This window comes from Paramormyrops kingsleyae, chromosome 2, assembly GCF_048594095.1.
Source record: "Paramormyrops kingsleyae isolate MSU_618 chromosome 2, PKINGS_0.4, whole genome shotgun sequence".
Classification (NCBI taxonomy): Eukaryota; Metazoa; Chordata; class Actinopteri; order Osteoglossiformes; family Mormyridae; genus Paramormyrops; species Paramormyrops kingsleyae.
In genome coordinates this window covers 30,998,564-31,019,660 of record NC_132798.1, presented here as the reverse complement: position 1 = coordinate 31,019,660, position 21,097 = coordinate 30,998,564, and the positions used below count along the sequence as shown (strand labels likewise).

The following is a 21,097-nucleotide window of genomic DNA, read 5'->3' as shown; positions in this document are numbered from 1 at the left end:
CAGTGATCCAGTGTGAGGCAGAGTAGCTTAGGGCTCTGGGCGCTGAAGCGCCTCCAGCCTCAGACTGGTATTTGGCCTGTGGAGAACAGCTACTGGAGGGTCACTGCTTGAGGAGGACAGGCTGGTGTCCAGGACGGTTTTTTTCTGTGAGCTAATCGCCAGTTGGGGCGACTTTCTACATGCGGCAAGAGCAGCTCCAGTGTGGTCAGTGCGGCTGTGGCTGGGGCGGCGTTATAGACGCAGGGACTCTGTCTGCGATCGTTGAGCTGCCATTATGGAATCGCCACCCCAGTCATGAGGAGCACCTTCATGGAGGGTCGGTGACGGTCTGTTTTATGCTGTGAAAAGTTCACTGATGAGGTGCTGGATGGTCTGCGAGGTCTACAGCGGGGTCTGCTCTCCCTCCACCGCCCCTCCCCACGTTATGGATGAGCACACATATGTGCAGTGTTCCTCCATCCCTAATGATTTGTTTTTCTCCGAGAGCGCAGACTGCGTACTCCCCTGAGTGATACATGTCCAGAGGCGGATGGAGCAGCAAACCGGATGGGGGCATGGGCACCCTGTGATGGACTGGCACCCCACCCACTGCCCCGGCCTTGTTTCCTGTGTTTGTAGATGGGCTTCACCCCCCACCCCCCTTGTCCTGGATAATTGGTTATTTGTTGTGAAGGTGGATGGATTTAACTTACCCGTTATTTTTAATTATGAATAAAAGTGATCGACTCAAATATGAAAAATAGCTAAACCATCTTAAACCGTTTTCACAAAATGTCACAAATACATATGCTGATTATACTGAGAAACAGTTTTATGTGTTCAATGCATTTCTGTTCAAGTATTTTGCAGTTTTACATTTCTAAACAACATTTTGTACACATGGCCTGGTAGTTAATATGATATTTTTCCATGATCGTTAAGTTGTGATCGAAAAAAGTTGTTGCCCCGAGGGGTAACTGTGGTAAAAGTAAACTTTTATTATAAAAAAAAATCACTCACACTGCGACCTGCCAGTTGAGAAACACTGATTTCATATCATGAATACATACAGCTAATTGTCACGTGAGCCTGAATAAAGAGCAAAGGTCCAACAGAACCACCACCTCACTGCTCCTTTTATGAATGTTTGTATCCTTATATGGCTGCTTCCTGTTAGGTTGCCCCAGTGATGGGGTAGGGGGTGGGGCTTTCCCGTAGTGGCCCCTCCCATTTGGACCGCAGGAGTCTCAGCAGAGCCAGCCAGGCTTGTACAGCGTAGCGCAGCACCAGGAAAGCTAAGGGCACAGTGACTCCCATCAGGTGGAAGACAAAGGCGCTGGAGCGGCCCGGAGCAGAGGCCAGGCAGAAGGTGCCCAGGGCAGCACAGGGGTACAGCGCCAGCTTGGCCAGCATGAAGGCGTGGTTGCGTCCGCGGTAATGCACGTAGGGGTGCAGGGCCCCGCCCCCGGCCGCCAGTGCCACCACCCAGATGGCGAGCTGGAAGAAGCCGGCCAAGAAGAGGATGACGCAGCTGATCTGCACGGCCTCCCGCTCGTTCAGCGAGCTCTGCGGCAGCTCGTGGGTCAGCTGGTAGCACAGGGGCAGGCCGCCGACGAAAGCCAGGGAGAAGGTGTTGAGGAGCCCCATAGTGCGGGTGGGCCTGACCACATGCATGAAGAGGGAGTGGTGCACACACCAGAGCAGGCCTACTGTGGCGAAGGAGCCAAAGTAGGCCAGGAAGTTGGGGCCATACTCCTGCAGAGCCACAGTCAAGCTGCCATTGAACCTGTCCTTCAACTCGCTGGGCTCTGGGATGTTGTCTTCACTGCCCCCACATCCAGGAGAGAGAAGTGTGGTTAGCGGATGACAGGAGGGGCAACAGGGGGAATAATACAGGAAGCCACAGAGGATAGTACAGCCTGATGAGTGATGGAGTAGTTCAGTCAGTATTTACTGCTAATCATCAGCTGCCGTTATGGCTGTGTGTGTGTAGATCAAGTGGGGATCGTGACCGCCAGAAGAGAAATTGGAAAATGATCAGTAAAATGTTCCACCCTGATCGGCAAAATCTAGTGATCGCATGTCTCTGGCGCTGTTATTTTGAGGGTTGTGGGCTGTAATGTGTGCAAAACGATAATATTAATGACAATAACGATAATAGACTCACCATATGTCTAAAATGAGGAGAGTGGCTACGATGGCATAGACTCCGTCAGTGAAACCTTCTAGACGCTCTTTGGAAAGAGGCTCCCAGGGGTGGTAAGAGTAGTGCCCAACGGCATCAGTTGGGGGCGCAGTCTGCATACCTGACAGCAACATACAGTGCATTAGTGTGGTTTTTTATGATTAATTCTAAGACAGTTTTATATATAATAAGCCATATTTAATTATAATTTAAATAAAGTCTAGCTAGAAATTCTTCTGAATAAAAATAGTGAAAAGATCATCAGGTTTAATAGTGATACCAAATGAAGCTCCGTGAACCATTTGCTGTTTTTTCTGACCCCACTAGATGGTGCTCTTGGTTTGCTTTGAACCCTTTTATGAACAGAGAGCACCATCTAGTGGGGTCAAATAAAAACTGAAAATGGTTCCTGAAGCTACATTTGCCCATTACCAGGGTTTAGTACTTCTAGGACTCGTGTCAGGAACTTACATCTGCCATAGGATGTAGAATCCTGCTGTGTGAATATCTGAGAACCTAAATAAAAATGTAACTTTCTTACCAATGAGTTTTCTGTAACACCGTTTCAAAGATTGAGAGATGTAGGGAAGGAAGACAGCAAAGACCAAGGTGACAAATGACTGTGGAATAAAACAAGGGTGGTAATATCAGCTGACACATTCCATTAAATGAATGTTTGAACAATTACACGCATAAATGTGTGTGAACATTTTTAAGATTGCTGCTCACCAGGGGGATGCAGACAAAGGAGACGGAGGCTGCGATGAGGCACAGGAGCGGTACTCTCAGGATAACTTTTAAAATGTGCCTTTTGTGAAGCGTGTGCGTCTCGTTCAGGAAGCGCGGGTGGCTGAACCCATAGAGGACGACGGCGGCCTGCGCATGGAGAGGCGACTGTCTCACGCGCCGCTGAACCTCCGACAACTGGCTGTCCGTCACGCAGCGACTCGGAGCTTACCTGCATCAGGCCAATCATCATGACACAGGCGCAAAAGAGGTTTAATCCCAAGATGTTGTCCGGGAAGGCAGCAATCAGGGAAAACTGTGGAAGGGGATTCGGGCAGTAACAAGGGTTCAGCATTGGGTGGACTGAGGTTTCTACCCGTTTAAGGCATGTTTATATATTTTTCTTAATAAATAAAATGAAAATCCCCTTCCCAGGGTTTTTGTACAGAAAGGAGAAGGAAACGCACCGTGTAGGGAAGGAACGTTATCAACATCATACATGCCTGGAAAAGGAAGATAAAGAAGCAGCTTATCAGCATCAGCAAGGTCTAATATGTTCAAACAATGACTGCAGCTTTTAGTGCAGTGAAAAACAGCCCTGAGTACAGATGTGAACGCAGATGTGTGGAAGGGTTCAGTTTTGCCAGCATTTCCTTGCCGCCATGAGTGAGCAGAGCATAGACGACTTAAACAGGGATCATGAGCCCAGCCTGTACTCATTTTACTACAGGATCACTGCCAGCCCAAGGCGGCAAAATGATCACTAGCCCAGCGTGAGTCTGAGCGCCGGTGTCCACAGATCAGCGTGACAATAAGCAGGCTTTACACTCACTAGATTCAAGAGTGAGAGGCAGTCATCGACTCGAGTGATTACTTCAAATAACCTGTGAATGGAAAAACAAGAATGCAGGCTGTTCTATGGCAAAATTAGAAAAAAATAACCATTTCTAAGGACCACATAAGGAAATCACAATAATAACGGTGAATCTGATAGCAAATAGCGCAGGAAATAAATTCATCATGTGAACTCTCTGTGTACTGAGGGTCTGTGTGCGAAGATCTCAACCTGCAGCTTAGTGGTGGCATGTCAAGCGTGATGGTTAAAAGCCTTTTCCCTACCTTGTATGGGCAGACCATGCCACAGAGACCAGGAGGAAGCTCATCAGGTACACGGCGATCTTGGTCGTCAGGAGCAACTCCAGATTGTGATGCAACTCCTCATGTCCGGAGAGCGAAAAGAAAATGAAAAACTGAAGCCGATGTGAGGGCCAGTGAGGTGCCGTGTGCGCTCGTGTACCTCGTCATCTTCAAGTTTGGTGTGTGCGACAGGCAGGATCTGAAAAAGAGCATGAGAGTTGAGATTTTCTATCCGTTTCCCTGTTTATGACGGCTGAGATGGGTAACTGCTGTTTTTCTTCTTACCATGACGGTTGCTATGATGGAAATGAGAGCGTCGCTATAGGCCAGCAGCCGGTGAGAGGACTGCGTGCTGCTGTGTTCATCCTTGTCCAAAAGGGCCTCGCTCTCGGAGAGAGAGGAAGCCGGTCTCCTTCCGGGATCCCCCTCTCGCTCCTCGTCGCCGCCGTGGTGATAGCGGGCTCTCTCGGCGTCCTCGCTCCCTGCCATCTGCAGCCTCCCCACGTGCTGCCCTGAGCAGTGGTGCCCGTGTCTGTACTGTGGGTGCTGTGGTGCTGCCTCAGCTGTTGGCTGGCACAGGAATGGGGAAGCTGGGCAGTTAAAATGCAGCAGAATCCCGACTCAGGAAGTGACCCAATCCAAGTGACCCAAAACACACTTTTTAAAATTCCATACAGACACTGTAACTGAGGCTCAGCTGATGGCTTGTGATAATTAAACTAGGCTCCCACCACCCTGCTCAGCAAGTTTAAGGAAACCCCACCTTTTTTGATGGCTCACCAAATGTACAGGTTTTTATCACCCATCTCGCTGTTCTTGCTGCAGCGTGGAGTGTCATGATGACACCTGTGTGATTTATGGCCTGAAAATGCTGAGGTTTCCTCAGCTGTGGTCTGTCTCCTGACTAAGACTCCACAGGAACAACCCACACAGCCCACATGATCATCAGAAGCTCAACCACCAAGATGTAGGGTGGAATGTTACAGGGTGAAAGGGTTTGGAAAGTCATTCTGGGATGATGCTGCCTCGCAGAGTGCAATTTAAATTTAGGTTTAAGTCACGGGGAGCAGAGGGTGTGATGAACACGCCCATTTCATGTTATTGTGTAAGGATACTTTACGTCACGTTTCTCTCTTTTTATTTTTTTTTACATAGATGACCTTTCACTCTATATGGGGGGGGGAGAGGAAGTCACGGGACCATGTGACACACGGCAGGGGCATCTTTGGAGGCCTTTTTGTTGTATTGATTTGTGCTAATGAGTCAACACACCATCACCATGTCTGTATGTGTTTCCTTTCTATGATGTCAGCTTTCTTAATGTCTGTGCTTTTTGGCGACGTGCTCCATCTGGGGGGACGCGACACAAACTGAAAACAACACACCAAAGATCGCCGTTAAACAGACAGCCAGCATGGGCTGTAATATATGCAGTACTGTGGCAAAGTCTTAGACAGCCCCGAGAAAATGATGTTTAAATGACATTCATGTTGGTGTAAAACTTGCTATTATGTGTGTCAAAGTGTATCAGCTTAGCCATTTCAGAACCTGCTAAAATCACCCCATTATTTCCAGCAGCTATACCCATGTATTTTTTAGACACGACCACTATCACACTTCCTATAGCTAATCAATATCTCATTGACTTTTTCCTCTACTAATTAAGTTCACTCATTAATTGAATTGGTGGTGAAATGTAACAAACACATGGAACGGCTGAGGTGCCCCTGAGGAGAGGTTTGGGAACTGAAGCGGTGTTCATCTAGCCGTCCAACTAGATATCAGTAACTTTTTGGAGAACAGAAGAGATTTTTACTAATTTTTATTCTGTAACTCTTAATTTCCATTTGTTCTAATATTAAATTGTGTTTTTTGTTCTGAGTATATGTACACCCACTACCCAGATAAATAGCTTTAAACATTTTTTTTCACTGACTAAGACTTTTGCACAGTACTGTGTGTATTTTCTTACTTTGCTACAAAAAGCCATACTGGGGACACTGGACGGAGAGAGCGGCATAGGGCCCAGGAACGTAGAATAAGCCTGCAGTGGATTTGAAAGCAGAATCGTGATGAAGGAGGGCTGTCTCCTGTTGGTCCTCCTCATCACCATCGAGACTCTGTGACTGAGTAGCTGGTCCAGATGATTTCCCACAGTGTATCTCCGGTCACCCTGATCCTTCCTGACACGTCCACCAGGTGGGGCTCCAGCGTAACCTCGGGGCACTACTGAGGGGTCCAGGAGACCCATTACCTCGACACAGACTGGCAGTTTAATATCATCCCACCCTTTTATAAAATCAACACACCGTTTGCCGAGGAGGAAGACGGCTCACTCTGTTACGGAGCTGACAGCGCCAGTATGTGATTAAACAGGCCACAGCGTGTTCACCAGAGCTAGAGGAGATAGGGTGAATGGTAGAAATTCTGAGTCTTGGGGAGGGATTTCGGTAGTGATCTGTTATCCATTAAAGCAAGAAAAGTCAGAACTAAAAATATCAAGGTGGTTATTAGATTTTTAATTGCAAACAGGAAAATACATGGTTCTTATCTAGTCTCAACCTTCTGGAAAGTACCTATTAAACCTTTCCCATAACTGGCACGTATGCGGACACCTTGGTACATGTCTCACTCCTGCCATATGCCACACAGGCACTCGCAGATCAGACTCTCGGACGTCACTTACCAGCTAAGTCGTTGTCATGAAATCCAAAAATCCTGTGGCCTGTAATTCGAAGCGGGGTTACTGGTTTATCGGGGTAACTTGTCGGATTTAAGGTACCACAGTTACCACAGATTTTAAGGTACCACAGGACTTCATATTCGTTCACTTTTTTTTTGCCAAGACTACCTTAAATCCGACAAGTTACCCCGATAAGCCAGTAACCCCACTTCGTAGTACAGGCCACCGATGTCTGAGGTTAACCAATTCTAGCTTATTCAGGAAGATCTAGGAGTTTTTGTTACCCAATGTTCAGAAGCACAGACCCCCCCCCCCCAACCTGGAAAACAGTAGCCTGTCTGTCTGGGCTCTTGGTCACCATATTCTTGGCAAATGGGCCTTCAGGCATGGCTAACCCTGTTTCAGAAACCTGTTGGGACATGCCCACAGCTTGTGGTTGAAGGTCACAGGAAATCTGACCTGTCCATTGTGTAAGGATCGCAGGTCTGCCTAGACGTGTCAGCACACACATTCGAACAGAAAGTCATTGTTTCCAAACCAGTCCGTTCCAGTTCTTTGGGGACACTCGGATTCTGGACCCCACACCAATCACCAGTGGTCCATTTTCCATAAGTATTGTAGATTCAAGACAACTGAAGGGTCCATGAGGGCCATTGAAATTACCATTATCTTAGTGCCATAGTGCTTTTGGGAAACACTCCCTTGCTCTGCTCACAAAGCTCCTGATTTCCTTGTCTACCTGCCTGTGACTTGCGCAATGCAATCTCTTAGCCAGGAAAAATACATTAACTGAAATACACCATTTCCCACAAACAGTTGCTGTAGACCCTAAGTAACATTTGGCTTGACCCTTGCCCTAACATTCACACACACACACACACACACACACACACACACAAAGGTTTGTAATTATAACTTTGTGGGGAATCTCTATTCATTTCTATGGGGAAAACTGTAATCCCAATATGACGATCGTAGCCCCTACCCAGCCCTAACCCTAATCAGTAAGTAATGAAACAAAATATGAGACTTTTGACCTGAAAAATGGTCCTCACAACATCAAAATAACAGGTTTTTGTTACATTCTGGGGGACATTTGGTCTCACAATATAATATAAAGATAATCCACACACACACACACACATTGGGTACCGCTCATTCATTTCTATGGGAAAAATGCTAACGCTAACTATGACAACCTTAACTCCTACCCAGCCTTAACCATAACCATAAGTAACCAAGCAAAATGAAGAGCTTTTGCATTTTTAGTTTTTTCATTGCAGTCACAAATTTTTTATTAAATTGAGTTTTCCTATATGGGGACCATATAAAAATCAGGTATTAATCACGTTGTGGATACTTTGTCTCACCATAAGGTAAGGTATACCCGCTCTCTCACACACACACACACACACACACAATTGCAGGTCTCAGTATGTTTTCCATAGATAGCCCCCCCCCCCCCTGGTGATATCTGGGACTCTTAGTCTGACTGTATATAAAATACAATACAAAATTCAGAAGCTTAGTTATGGTTGGAGGCATTGAAATTCTAGAACATCAGCCCACTTCAGAGACCAACTGGGTAAGAATTGAGTTCAATGACTGCAAAAGATGACCAGCCATGAGAAAGACTAACAGAGGTAATGTCTGGGATGAGGGGTGACGGTGAGATGAAGGAGCTGGTGGTTTCCATGGAAGCTGTTAGGCCGCAGACCATCTGTCACTGTGTCTTCTGTTAATGTATCACCCGTGACAACGGCAACCCAACATGATCCAGTCCTTGAGTCTGGACAGCCCCCCGCCCCCCCCAATTCATGACACATGGGCTGGATGACCAGACAAGGGGTTTGATGTAAGGAACCAGAGCAGGATACAAAGACACCCAGCTGTAAAGGACAATCCGTCTGTCAGTTTGGACAAAAGTTTCAGCTAAGCAGTTAAAAGTCTCAATTCCATGTAAGATTAGAGGAGCATAAGCTAATTTGCTGGCTAATTTAACTTTACATTAGCAGTGGCTGAAATTACATCAAACTAACAAACCCAATAATTACAAACCTCTAGATTGTTCAATTAAAAATGAATTTCAGACAGATGGCTTTTGATTAATAAGTTGGAAAGCTCAGTGAAATGTCAGCGTATGAATAATCACACTGTATACAGACAGGAAAGGAAGAGTTGAAGGATGGGAGCCTCTGCAATATTACTGTTTGTTATATAAATACCTCAGTAGGTGGCATGGAGGCTAACACGTCCAGGGTAGCGGGTTCGAGTCCCACGTCTGTTGTGTGTGTGGAGTGTGTGTGTTCTCCATGTGTCCTTACACTGTCCAATGACATGAAGTCAGACTGACACAGTGTTTCTCAAATCGGTCCTCTGGGACCCCAACTGGGAGGGAGCAAAAATGTGGACTTTCTGACAGGGAGCTGGGAGGGAGCAAAAATGTGGACTTTCTGACAGGGAGCTGGGAGGGAGCAAAAATGTGGACTTTCTGACAGGGAGCTGGGAGGGAGCAAAAATGTGGACCGTTTGGGGGTCCCCAAGGGTCAGATTGAGAAACACTGAACTAACAGTCTCCAAATTGCCTGTAATGTGTTTACCTGCCTATATGTGTGTTTATGTGTAGTTCGTCCTAGTGCCCTGTCTGGGTTAGACTACAGGCCCTCTTATAAGCCTGACCCGGATCTGCGGTTGGAAGATCTGCACAAAAGCACGAGTTAAAAATGCTGGCAGGAGAAACCCCAATGCACTCTGAAAGTGGAGCTGAAACATCAGACAAACCTGCCACTAACTGCTATCAAACCACTTGGACTGATTATATCGTGTGACTGGTGTTTCAGTGGTTCGCTATAAAATCACCAGGCCTGGACTGCTCCAGATGGCAAGATCCTCACTGGGATTTGTATGAAACTGCCAAATCCTGCCCCTGCCCTGCCCAAAATAGGGAACATATGACATTCTGTAATTTCAGTGGGATTCCCATTTATTACATAATTAATTATGTTAACCAATTTAGGCTATCCCAGAGACTGGGGGTCATGTTCTGATTGTTCAGCGGGGTTATCTTTAACCTGAACTGCCCTGATGAAAAGCCAAGGTTAAATGATGCATTACTTCAGGTAAAAGAGTCAGCTAAGCGAAGTGCATCTAAATTTAAGGTACTGAATTCAACCTGGGCACCACAAGGGGGCAACAATGAGTCATTTCGTCCTCCAGGGACCAAGGAGGCACTGGCAGGACATTCAGTTAGTGGCGTAAAGACAAAGGAAGCTCAAGTGCAGTGATTTTTCACTAAAACCCAGAATATAATGGGCTAACATATTACCAGAATCGGAAATGTTTTATTATCCCGAAGGAAAATGACTGCAAATTACACAACCAAACAAGACAAAAATACAATAATCCCAGTTTAAGAATGGATAAATATGACATCAACAGATGATAAATAAGTATGTGGGTGAATATGGCAATAAGTATGGTAAATATTGCATTTACAAGATAATAAATAGGCAAATATTGATAAGAAAATAGCTATATAAAAATAGGTACATATTGTTGCACATTTCCTGATTGATCAATTTACCAATTGTACAGTCTTATGGCTGTTGGAAGCAATGATTTACAGGTGTTATATCATACATTTTATGCTGATCAGTCTTTGGCTGAAAGTTCTCACTGTGAAGCGATGCTGAGAAGCGAGTGATGGACCAAAGTCTGGCCAGCATCCTCCTCTCCGCCAGTACCGATAGTGTCCAGCTCCCCCAGCCCCGAACCAGCCTTCCTCATCAGTACTGTATATATCTGTGGCATGTGTAGCGTTTAACAGTTGGGCTAGTTTTCACAGAGACACACTGCCGCTGACCTGTGTGACGCTTAACCCCGAAGGTAACTGCAGTCTCCCTGTGTAAGATGTGAGGACTTCAGACCTCAAGCTGTGTGACGGTTTGTGTGTTGCTTTGATGACATCTCAAACTGAAAAGGTGTAAACTCTGCAAAACAAACACAGCAGAATTATTGAAGTAACCCCCCCCCCCAGTCCCTCCCACCTTCTTTGCTAACCCCCCCCCCCCCACAGGGGCTACAGATGTCCATAAATCACCACACTTTCCCGGCCTCTAATCCCAGCCCCCTGCCCACATAGTCGAAACAAGGGAAGGACGAAGAATGAATGAATTACAGCCGTATTACCTGAAGGTGTCGTTTACATGAATGGCTGCAGACGTGACCCTCTCTCTCTGCTGCCCCCAGATGGCCTGTTTGTGGACAGCGTGTGGGGGGGGCACGGCTTTCCCGCAGGTACAGCTCAACACAGTAACCCTGAACACAGATTCCCACTGAACACCAGTGGATCAGCCCACCGCCAAGCACACGTGGACAGCCCGGAGATGTACACCCCCGACAGCGTGACATCCTGATTGTCCTTCAGCAACCACCTTCACACCAATCTTATTTGATGACTCATGGAAATTCCTGACTGGCTTTGTCCAAGTGTTCTCAGAAAGGTGGGCTCACCAGCCCGTTGAGTGAGATGCGCTGGGCGTTACCTGCAAAAAGCCAGAAGAACATCAAGGTGCACAGAGCCAGAGACCTGAGCTGAACCTAAACTTCTCTTCCAGCCTCACTTTGATGGCGCTCATGCGATGGAAACCATTGAGGGGGGCTGTGGTCAAGCGCATGAGCACTTTCCAGGGTGCTGTGTCACATTTCAGGTATTCATGGTAGAGCAGGTCATGTGACTCCACACTTCCAACTATCAGTATGACATACATGTATGCATAATGGTTTAAAGAAGGACAGACAAATCCCGATTAACTATTGAATTCAACAAACATGGCTGCATTTGAATGTACGTCCCTCAGCACTGATATGGTTACCCACAGAACAGTGTGAGTGGCTTCAGCTGTGGCGGGTTTCCCCTGTGGGCTCAGCTCGGTGCTTAGAGCCGGCGCCTCAGCTTTTCAGAGCTGCTTCCTGCGCCTAACGTCTGTCGGCTGCCAATGGCGACTCTCTCAGGTGGACAAACATTCCTCCCATTTTTGCTTTGAGGATTATCTCTCTACGATTCGTCGCCTTGGACCGTTTAACGACTTGGAAGGCCGTGTCTCTGCTCGGCACGGCGGACGGCATGGTCGCTTTGATTGCAGAGGGTAATTAAGCACACGATGATTGACCAGGACAGTAAATTGGGATGGGGGGGCACAGTTAGGGATCTTCATGCTCTCCTTTAAATCACCCACCCCACCCCCACACTGACAGGCCAAACCTAGGGTTAACATGAGACCTCTGCAATCATCACACAAACCGTTTCCATTTTAAAAATTACCTCTTTAATAACAATAAAAAATACCTATGGATTTAATTTATACAGTGACTTTGTGTTACACTGGTATCGCTAATTTAATAGTGTGCAGCTTGCATAAGGAGAATCAGCCCATTCGCATCCTGGGCAACCCTGAATTTAGGGATCATTTAAAGGAGCAGTAGGCCTGAATCTGGATTAACACCCCCAACCACGGCTGGGTTTTTTGTTTCTGCCCCCCTCCCTCCCACCACCACCTAGGAACAAAAAACTAAATAAACAGATAGTGAGTAGAGGTAGAAGACGCTAACTAGCTGGTTAGGAGAGTGTGCTGTTTCAGCGGCTCCTGAATAAGGAATGCATTTATTTGTTATTTGCTGTAGTGACTGTTGGTTGCCCAAATCTCAGGGCTCCATGGAGACCACAGCGGCCCACCACACGGGGCCTTTACACTCTGTGTTCAGTTTCCCACCGATAAGTCACTGGGGCATGACGTCCTGGACTATTTGCTGAGATCTGCAATGAGCTCTGTGAGTCAGCGCTGCTGCTACCATCACCTCTGAAGGACAGCGCCCCCTACAGCATGCTGCTTACTTTTCTGCACTCAGGTGCCAGTTCATCATCTGAGCTAAAGGAAACAGTGCCCTCTACAGCCCAAAGAGCGGTATTTCATTAAGCTCAGCTGACTTGCTTGTCCTGTCATTAAATTTCTGAATAATTTTTCAAATATTTTTGAAGGTTTTTCCATACTAATGAGAGCCAATATATTCTTAATTTGTTTCCGCCTTAAATTCACAAATCCCAAATTATTTGTAATATATAACTTAATGTGATGCAGATGCATTCAATTCACTCACCACAGCATTATAGCAATTTAATCAAAGCTCATTTGTTGGAAGATTAGATGACACAGAAACCAGTACACCCAGGGATCTCCCAGTAGTGGGACTGGGAGCCATTGAGCCCGTCCCTGTCCAGCTTCAGAAACAAACACATGACAGGGGGGTGATTCTCACAGACTCCCAGAGCCATAAGCCCTCGACGCCCCCCCTGCCCCTCCCGAGAAGGGTGTCACCGTGCCGCAGCTCTGATGTCAGAGATGGGGACAGTGTGGTTCAGCCTGTGCCAGGGTGACCTCATGCTGACCCGCTGCCCCCAGCCTGCCCCCGTGACAGGCCTGACTCCGCCCCCTCTCACCCTCCCTGTGATGGTCAGGAGTGCTATTCCTTGTCTGACTGATAACCCCATTTCCCCACTGATCTGTTTCAATCTCCTCAGCATCAGTGGAGGTGTTACTGCTCCTACTGACGGCCAGGACGGCCGCTATCTGTCTCAGCGCCACTTGGAATCACAGCAAAATGCACTTCCGTGACTCATTCGAGTCAGGAACCCGTCTGCGACCCAAATAAGCCGGATTCATATCTATCGGTCAGACAGGGTTAATTTAATTGCGTTCTCGTATGTGAATGTCACCGTCGCCATGCATCACGCATGTGTATGACCATGTGATCGCCATGTCATCACCAGTGCAGAATGTCATGTTTTTATATTGTCACCCTGACACGCTAGAATGTACCATGAGCTCTTTCCCCTGCTGTGCAACTTCACAGCCATTTACGAATTGTTAATTATATTTATGTGGCATTACTATATCAGTACCTTGCGTTAAATAATAATATCCAAAGAAACAGCTAAGAATGGCAAACGGATTTGGCAAGGGCGGGGGGGTGGCTTGTGCGGTTGTGGCAGCAAATTCTCAATTTCCCTATAAAAAGGGAATTCATTTGCAGTGGCTAATGTAGTGTCATTGCTGTGTTTACCGAGCATGGATGATGTATTGGGGATGTTGCATTGAGTGGGACTGCTTAATGATGCATAGAATTAAGTCTGTGACTTTCAGCTGAGCTCCCTTCCTCTTCACATCCGCCGCCGCTCCCAGTGCACCCTGGGAAGGGGGCCTTTCTCGGACGGCCCGGCTCGTCCACCTCCGCGGGGACGGAGAGCAGAATGGGGGGGGAGGTGGGGGGGGGGGGGGGGGGGGGCGCTAGACGGTGGAGGGGGAGGGACAGCAGGGAGGGGGAATTAAAATGAAGCAGAAAAAAGGCAAAAAAAGAGGAATAATGAATTAGTAAATACTGACACTAACGTTACCATTGAAATCTTACCGTTACAAAACTTTGCTATGTCCCATGATGCCTGCTGAGGGCCTTTTAGTAGTGATGTGGCTACTGAATTTGAGTTTGAGATACAAGGGATTTCTGTACATCTTAATCTGTGGTGGCAGGCTTAGAGTTACAGGCGGCTGGGTGACTGATGTCTGTATCCATTGGATCCTGCACTGTCAACCTCTCATTGTTTCACCTTGGCATGATGCCCCCACCCCCCCCCGGAAATCTGTCACTCTGTCTGTCTTGTGCTCTTTTGGCGAGTGAATGTCAGCCCACCAGGCATTAACAAGACATATTCAGCCTCTCTGTTCGTAGCTGGACGGTCATGTTTGATCATTGCAGGGAATCGTTTTCATACCAGTGATGAGATTCCTGTGATATAACGTGTGATGTAGTGTCTCAAATGCAGTCAACTGTGCTGAGAATGCCGGTGAGGTTTTAGTTTAATGCAAGGCTGGTCCTCAGATATTGTTGAAACGTTGGTGTAGATGAGTGTGTGTTGGAGTATAAGATATTTGGGACTAAATGAAGCAATGAACAGCTTTTAAAGACTCGGATTGTGTGAAGCCGCTCATGTTACATTAGCATTTGATTCATCTCTGCTCTCTAGTCCTGCTCTTTCCTCTTAAGCTGATTTCCCTGCTGCTCTTGATGCACGAGATAAACTCTCCCCTCATACACGCGTGCTCTGTGTGTGTAGTCCTGTCACCGCTTTATGTCTTTTTCTCTTCCTCCCCTGTCCCTCCCCTGCTCCCATCTCCTGTAATCTACCTGCCCACACCAATCCATCACCCTGCCACACTCCCATGCTAAATTATTATTTCTTTGATGTGTTACCAGTTTAAAACAAATCCAATCCGCTAGCCGTCAATTTATCACCGGGGACGGGAAGTCACGGCTGGGGGGGGGGGGGGGGGGGCGGGGGTGGTAAGGGGGAGACTGAGAGGAACAGGGGGAGATGAAGAGAGGCAGGAGAAAGAGGTGGAGAGAGAATCAGGAGAGACCGAGAGAGAAACTCAGTAAATGGAACAGAGAAAGGAGAAAGATTTGGATAGAAAGGAGGATAGATGGAGAGAGACAGAGAGTAGGGAGAAAAAAGGAAGAGGAGAGAGAGAAGGGAGAGAGACAAGAAGAGAGAGGTGGGGAGGGAGAGACAGGGAGAGAAAGAGGCAGAGAGAGAGACAAGGAGGGAGAGACAGGAAGAGGGAGACAGGGAGAGAGAGACAGGAAGAGAAAGAGGCAGAGAGAGAGACAAGGAGGGAGAGACAGGGAGAGAGAGAGACAAGGAGGGAGAGACAGGAAGAGAAAGAGGCAGAGAGAGAGAGACAAGGAGGGAGAAACAGGGAGAGAGAGACAGGGAGAGAGAGAAGCAGGGAGAGAGAGAAGCAGGGAGAGAGACAGGAAGAGGGAGACAGGGAGGGAGAGACAGGGAGAGAGAGAAGCAGGGAGAGAGACAGGAAGAGGGAGACAGGGAGAGAGAGACAGGGAGAAAGAGAGGCAGAGAGAGAGACAAGGAGGGAGAGACAGGGAGAGGGAGAAGCAGGGAGAGAGGATGCCCCTCCCCTGATGGCCGCCTCCTTCTCCTAATGCCTGTGATAATGTGTCACTCCTTGCTCGGCTGACAAACCATTTGCAGGGAAATGAGATTTCATGCTGCAGATTAGTCCTCTGGGAGCAGAGAGGGGAGCTGCTGCGACTCCCCCACAGCACAGACGCGGCACAGACGCGGTGAGCGCGGAGGACCCGCGACGGGCTCCTGCCCTCCATGTCACGCTCCAGGTGAGATCCCTAGCCAGCGTATGGCTGTGTTAAAGATAAACGAGGTCAATTAACAGAGTCACTGGGGGAACGGATCAGCTTCCACACCAGCGACTCCGGAAGCACAACGCCTCCCCTCTCGCCCCCCCTCCAAGCCCCCAGCCCTCACAGCGGCCCTCTCTGTTTGGTAAAAACCCCTCTTCACCTTTAATTCCCCTTCTCTCACTCTCTCCTCCTCCTCTGTTCTCTCTCACGCACAGCACAGCCTCACAGCACCACTGCCCTCATACTCTGTCATGTCCCTGTTTACTCAGCTCACATCTCATTAACTCCACTGTTCTTTGGCTAATTCCCGCTCCAGGACGAGGTCACGATTGTACAGGGTCTTTAGGCAATTAAAACACCATCCACCCCCCCCCCCACCCCCCATTCATGCAGCTAGATACTCACAGCTCTCAAATAAAAACACTGTGTAATAATAACAAAAAGGGGAAACACTTGTCTAAAATATAAAGTATATTAAGTGACTCTTTATGGACTGAGAATAAATGCGACATTTTTACGAGAAAAAGTTCATTCTGGCATGTGGTGGATGTATTTTCAGAGTTTCTGTTCAGCAAATAAATAGTTCATGACGTTCTCCTGCTGATTATGTCTATCTCCAGTCTTAGGATTTCCATGTTTTTTTCCCAGAGTTCCTCTCTGCCCTGTCAGGCTTCCGTTCCACGCAGGCAGAACGTGACACAATGAGGGTGGCGTTATGTGAGCAATATGCTAAGTTTTACTGGGATTTCAGACAGAAAATGATTTGCAGCAGCTCCTCGGGTCTCAGCCATGGATCCCATCGGCCAGCTTGTCACTGGACTGGAGCTGGGGAGTCTGGTGCTTGGTTGCATTACGTTCAGTTACCCTGATTAATTTGCTGTGCAATTTCTGAAGGCAACTGCAAGCACCTGAGCTTCCTGAGGAGTGTCGGGGCAAACTGGAGAAAGGAGGCAGGATTAATGTGCTCTGTCAGCCAGCACCTGCTTTCACACACTTACCGTTATATCGCTCGTTTTGATTGGCTGATTGGCAGCACGAGGTAATCCCTGTTTTCCAGCACAGTCATTCTGAAATGTGCGGTTGGTGAGACCTCAGAGGAACAGGGAGGCACAGAGATAAAGGCCTTTAATGGGGGAGGGCAAGAGGCAAAGTGTTTATGACGAATATAAAAGGCAACATTGGGAAGAACACATAAAAATGGGGGGGGGAGTGAGTGTGCATAAAGGATGGGAGGGAAAGATGAGAAAAAAATGTGGAGGTACAGGACAGGAGAGGGCGGGATACGTTTGAATTTTAAAAGTGCTTTGGAGTATAACGAGAAGATAATGTGCAGATATTCTGATAAATAATCACAACCAGCAGGTGGCAGTTTCATGACGAGCGTACTGATGACCCTACGCTGACCTGTTAACAGGGACACGCGGGTGACATGGCAGCTCAGCGTGCGATTACGCGCCTGTGAGCATGTCATCACGCAGGGAGCCGAATCGGGACGCAGTTCAGCGTTAATCCCAGCCGGCAGCTGCATCCTGCCGACATGATCGCAGTAAAAATATAGTGATCAGTTATATGGACAAAACCTGCGTATGTTAAGGTGGGGAGCACTAGGGACAGCCAGCCCTACAAGTGATATAGGCGACTGCCTAGGGCGCTTTTTGATTAGGGGGCGCAGAAGAGCAAGTGAAAAAAATCTGAAGAAATACCTCTAGTAGCGTTCCATGACATTACAGTTATTTATACTAGTTTTAATATTTCACTGCTTTTCGAGTGATACATGCTAGCGAGTTACAGCCAGGTGCTCTGGTCTAGGGGTGGGCGATATGCCTTAAAATTATTATCACGGTATTTTTCACTTTTTGGACGGTGACGGTATTATATCACAGTATTACTTTTATTCGAAGTTTTAAAGGGAAGAATGATGTCCTGTTCTTTTACATAGTTAAAATTTTAAAATATATTTTATTTTATGGTTATGGGTGGTCTTACTTTGAAAAGATATAAAAAGTGAGATAAGTAATGTTTTCTCATATTAATTTCATATTTCAGAGTGAATGATAAGCCGTTTCAGCCGAAACAGTTCATTTCAAATATAACACAGGGTTACCAACTATGGTCAGCTGGCTGGAGTGAGATTTTCAATTCGAGATGCACACACATGCACATGCATTTACATGTATGTGACAGTTTTATTACCATGTAAATAGTCTGTAGGTTTTGCAAACTACCCCAATACTTTTGATATCGCTACTTTTAAGTTTATAATGGAATTATACAGATTTGGTGTAAGATTTCCTGCGTGAGCACCTTGCATGAAATCAGCAGCGCATACATATGCTGATTTAGCGAATATGTTTGACTTTTTAGTTTAATGTGTATAATTAAACGAAATCTGCTTTAAATCTGTTTTTCATTTGGTAATGTGCTATCAGGACGCGGCGTCAGAGTATATTACACAGAAAATTCACACAACGTAGATAAACCGATTACGTATACTATATAAGAACAACTATTCAGATTACAACCGGAGCTTAGAAGAAAATAAAATGCTTTATTTTTATTAATAGGCTATGCAGTATAATTGGGCTGTTGACTTGTCACGGTCTTAACGGTACAGTGCAAATCCATATCGTAGCGCAAAATCACACCAGTAATAACTATGATACAGGTTTACCGCCCGCCCCTACCCTGTGCTAATGTTATTAAATGTTATTAATATAGTATATAGTGATATATATGAATTGGCAAAATTTATTTTCTCCTGTTCTTGTGTGTTTGCGTGTGTGTGTGTGTGTGTGTGTGTTTGTGTGTGTGTGGAGGTCACTCAGAATCTCGCCTAGGCAGTGGGCAAAGTCATATTCAAATACCGGTAAAATGGGGCGTACAATCACCAGGATTTGATTTCAGCTGTTATGATTTAATTATCTCGAATCACTAACCACAACAAAATAAGCATAAGGACAGACTTACAACAATTGCTGTGAAGATGTAAATAGGCCCATCCATCTTTCCAGGCGGACAGCTGGGGGCGCGCAAAGCTGCGGACGGCACGGGAGCGCGCTGTTCTCCGTTCTGGCTGCGGAGTTTAGAGGTGTATAGGATAGGGGACTCAAAAGATAATCCAGAGAACTTCCGTAACGCCATAAAATATAATCTTATTAATGTTATTCAATTTAAAACTTAAATTAAAGAAACAGCTTTGCTGAAGTAAATTCAGTTAGACAAATAATTTTGGAGTCTTCGTTTATTATCTATTTCCATATTTAGTAATTAACTCACTCGCGTTATTAACATTACATAATTTCTCAAGAAACTGAACTGCACGAACAATTTAACTTTCACATAACAATCACGATTTGATAGCGGTAATAAAACAATAAAAGCTATCAGTTTCAATCGCAGGCGTGAGAGCTCGCACAGAACACTTGTAAAGCCTCCTTTTCTCCGTACTTATTCAAGCGTCATTAAATTAAATCTTTAGGAGTCTGAACACTCATCCTGCGTCCTTACGCTGCTTTTGTTTATAAAACACCCGAAAATGCAAGCAATGGGTGGACATACAGATCAGCCTGTCCCGCCAACTTCTCCCCGGTGTCCCTTCCTGTTGTATACGCCTAACGACAGCAGTTTAAGTTCGTCACATAAATAAATAATAATACGGTGAGGTTCCGGTTTAATCTGCGGTGAAGTTCCTGTTTAATGCGGTGGCGTTCTGGTTTAAACTTAACATTGAGGTTTTACTTTAGACTCCACGGTGAAGTTCTGCTTTAAACTATTCGGTGAAGTTCTGGATTAAGCTCAGTGATCTTTCTCCGTTGTCAGAAGTCTTGCTTGTCATCACGGGCAAGCAGTGTGAACCGTGACACCTGTTGAGGGCCGTTTCTGTTTCAGGTTGGTTCCCTGAAGGGTGGAGGCCTGAAATAGGGGTTAAGTGTTTTCTGGATGGCTGGTGTCACTGCATGCCTGAATATGAATATCCAAAGCATGGGCGGAGTTTGAGGGAGGCGGGCGGCTTTTCGGGAGGGAACTGGCCCTCCAGTCTCCTTGGACTAAATTGCAATAATTTGACAACACCAGCATTGCACATGTTCTGCGTTGACACTGCACCTTTGCACCTTTGCATAAGGGGTTGGTCGGTACCCTAGAGGTACACAAAGTAGTAAGTTAGTGTGCATCAGATACATATGCGTGAAACCATAACTTACTAGGGGGAATGTGTTAATGCGTCCGTTGTATCGGGGATAGAAGAAGAAAGAAAAGAAAGAAAGAGATAAAGAAAGAAAATCTGTTGCGATTATCTTGATTTGCCGATCCAAAGCAAAGTTTATCCTATGTCTAACGGAGTTACAGATCATAAGGTCTGAACATAAAGTTACAGTTTCCGAGATATTCTCTATTTGAATCATATGGTTACATATTCTTTTAAAATCATTCATACTGAAAATATCCATATACCGACACATATTTTAAAAATATGACTAATTGCACGTAGCCTAACGTCTCAGTGAAATTATTATTTAGGACATCAATCGCATTAAGTTTAATAAACTGTTTTATTGTGAAAAAAAGATTAAAATATTTCTGCATTTGGGAGTTCGTGATGTTCATTTTTAATCCCCGAAAACACATAACAATAATAATATTAATAGTACCTATTACAATGATAAAAGTATTTTAATTTTTTAAGTCGCATGCTGTCCTTTTGGAAATGCACACGAAACGAAGCGAATCTCAGCATTGCCAACACGCAGAAACTAATAAGCTGTATGAAGGCAGACGTTCACTCTTCCACTCTAGGGGTGTGTTAATGAAAGCACCGGGCTCATGGTTAGATACGCAATTTACAGAAATCAGCCAATATGTCATCCAAATGGCGCGTATGTCAGCACATCGACGATGTATTCAAAGAGTGCGTCTACATTCGTTATTAACTAGTTTTAGTCATGATTCATTACTATCTGGATTTCTTTCTCCTTTTTTACAGGAAATATCCACTAAGTAATTGATGAGATATATTTAGTTAATTTACTGGCGATTGGAAGTGATTAAACGGACATGTGTCCATGTGTGTGTTTTGGTTGCATACCAAATTGCATACGAATTTGCTCTTGGGATGTATA

The 21,097-nt window shown here is 46.0% G+C and overlaps 1 protein-coding gene and 1 long non-coding RNA gene across 4 annotated transcripts; both read right to left on the bottom strand.

Annotated features, from left to right (window-relative positions):
* Nucleotides 1–598: 598 nt before the first annotated feature.
* On the bottom strand, nt 599–4,913 carry LOC111848606 (endosomal/lysosomal proton channel TMEM175-like). 3 transcript variants are annotated; one of them, XM_023820766.2, is made up of 11 exons: nt 4,791–4,913; nt 4,313–4,597; nt 4,188–4,226; nt 4,010–4,107; nt 3,723–3,774; nt 3,358–3,393; nt 3,123–3,206; nt 2,894–3,040; nt 2,706–2,784; nt 2,147–2,285; nt 599–1,804 (listed from the first exon to the last, which is right to left on the bottom strand). In XM_023820766.2, exons 1-11 carry the CDS (start codon nt 4,863–4,865, stop codon nt 1,153–1,155), a joined length of 1,686 nt encoding a protein of 561 aa, XP_023676534.2. In that variant the 5' UTR covers nt 4,866–4,913; the 3' UTR covers nt 599–1,152. The 3 variants fall into 3 exon arrangements, with proteins under 3 accessions (XP_023676534.2, XP_023676535.2, XP_072565044.1); XM_023820767.2 differs by having other exon boundaries at nt 4,808–4,877; XM_072708943.1 differs by having other exon boundaries at nt 4,313–4,617; nt 4,791–4,843.
* A 6,066-nt stretch (nt 4,914–10,979) lies between these two features.
* On the bottom strand, nt 10,980–19,610 carry LOC111848544 (uncharacterized). The gene is made up of 4 exons (XR_002839339.2): nt 19,539–19,610; nt 18,948–19,053; nt 16,979–17,070; nt 10,980–11,254 (listed from the first exon to the last, which is right to left on the bottom strand). It is a non-coding gene; the product is annotated as an uncharacterized lncRNA (long non-coding RNA).
* Nucleotides 19,611–21,097: the final 1,487 nt, after the last annotated feature.

What these genes read in the sequence shown, in the direction of transcription:
- LOC111848606 (XM_023820766.2), bottom strand. Translation starts at nt 4,865, where the DNA reads ATGACACTCCACGCTGCAGCAAGAACAGCGAGATGGGTGATAAAAACC. An exon ending in CCATCATAGCAACCGTCATG is followed by an intron (nt 4,227 to 4,312) that starts GTAAGAAGAAAA and finishes GCTCTTTTTCAG; the next exon opens with ATCCTGCCTGTCGCACACAC. An exon ending in GCCTCTCACTCTTGAATCTA is followed by an intron (nt 3,394 to 3,722) that starts GTGAGTGTAAAG and finishes TTCCTTTTCCAG; the next exon opens with GCATGTATGATGTTGATAAC.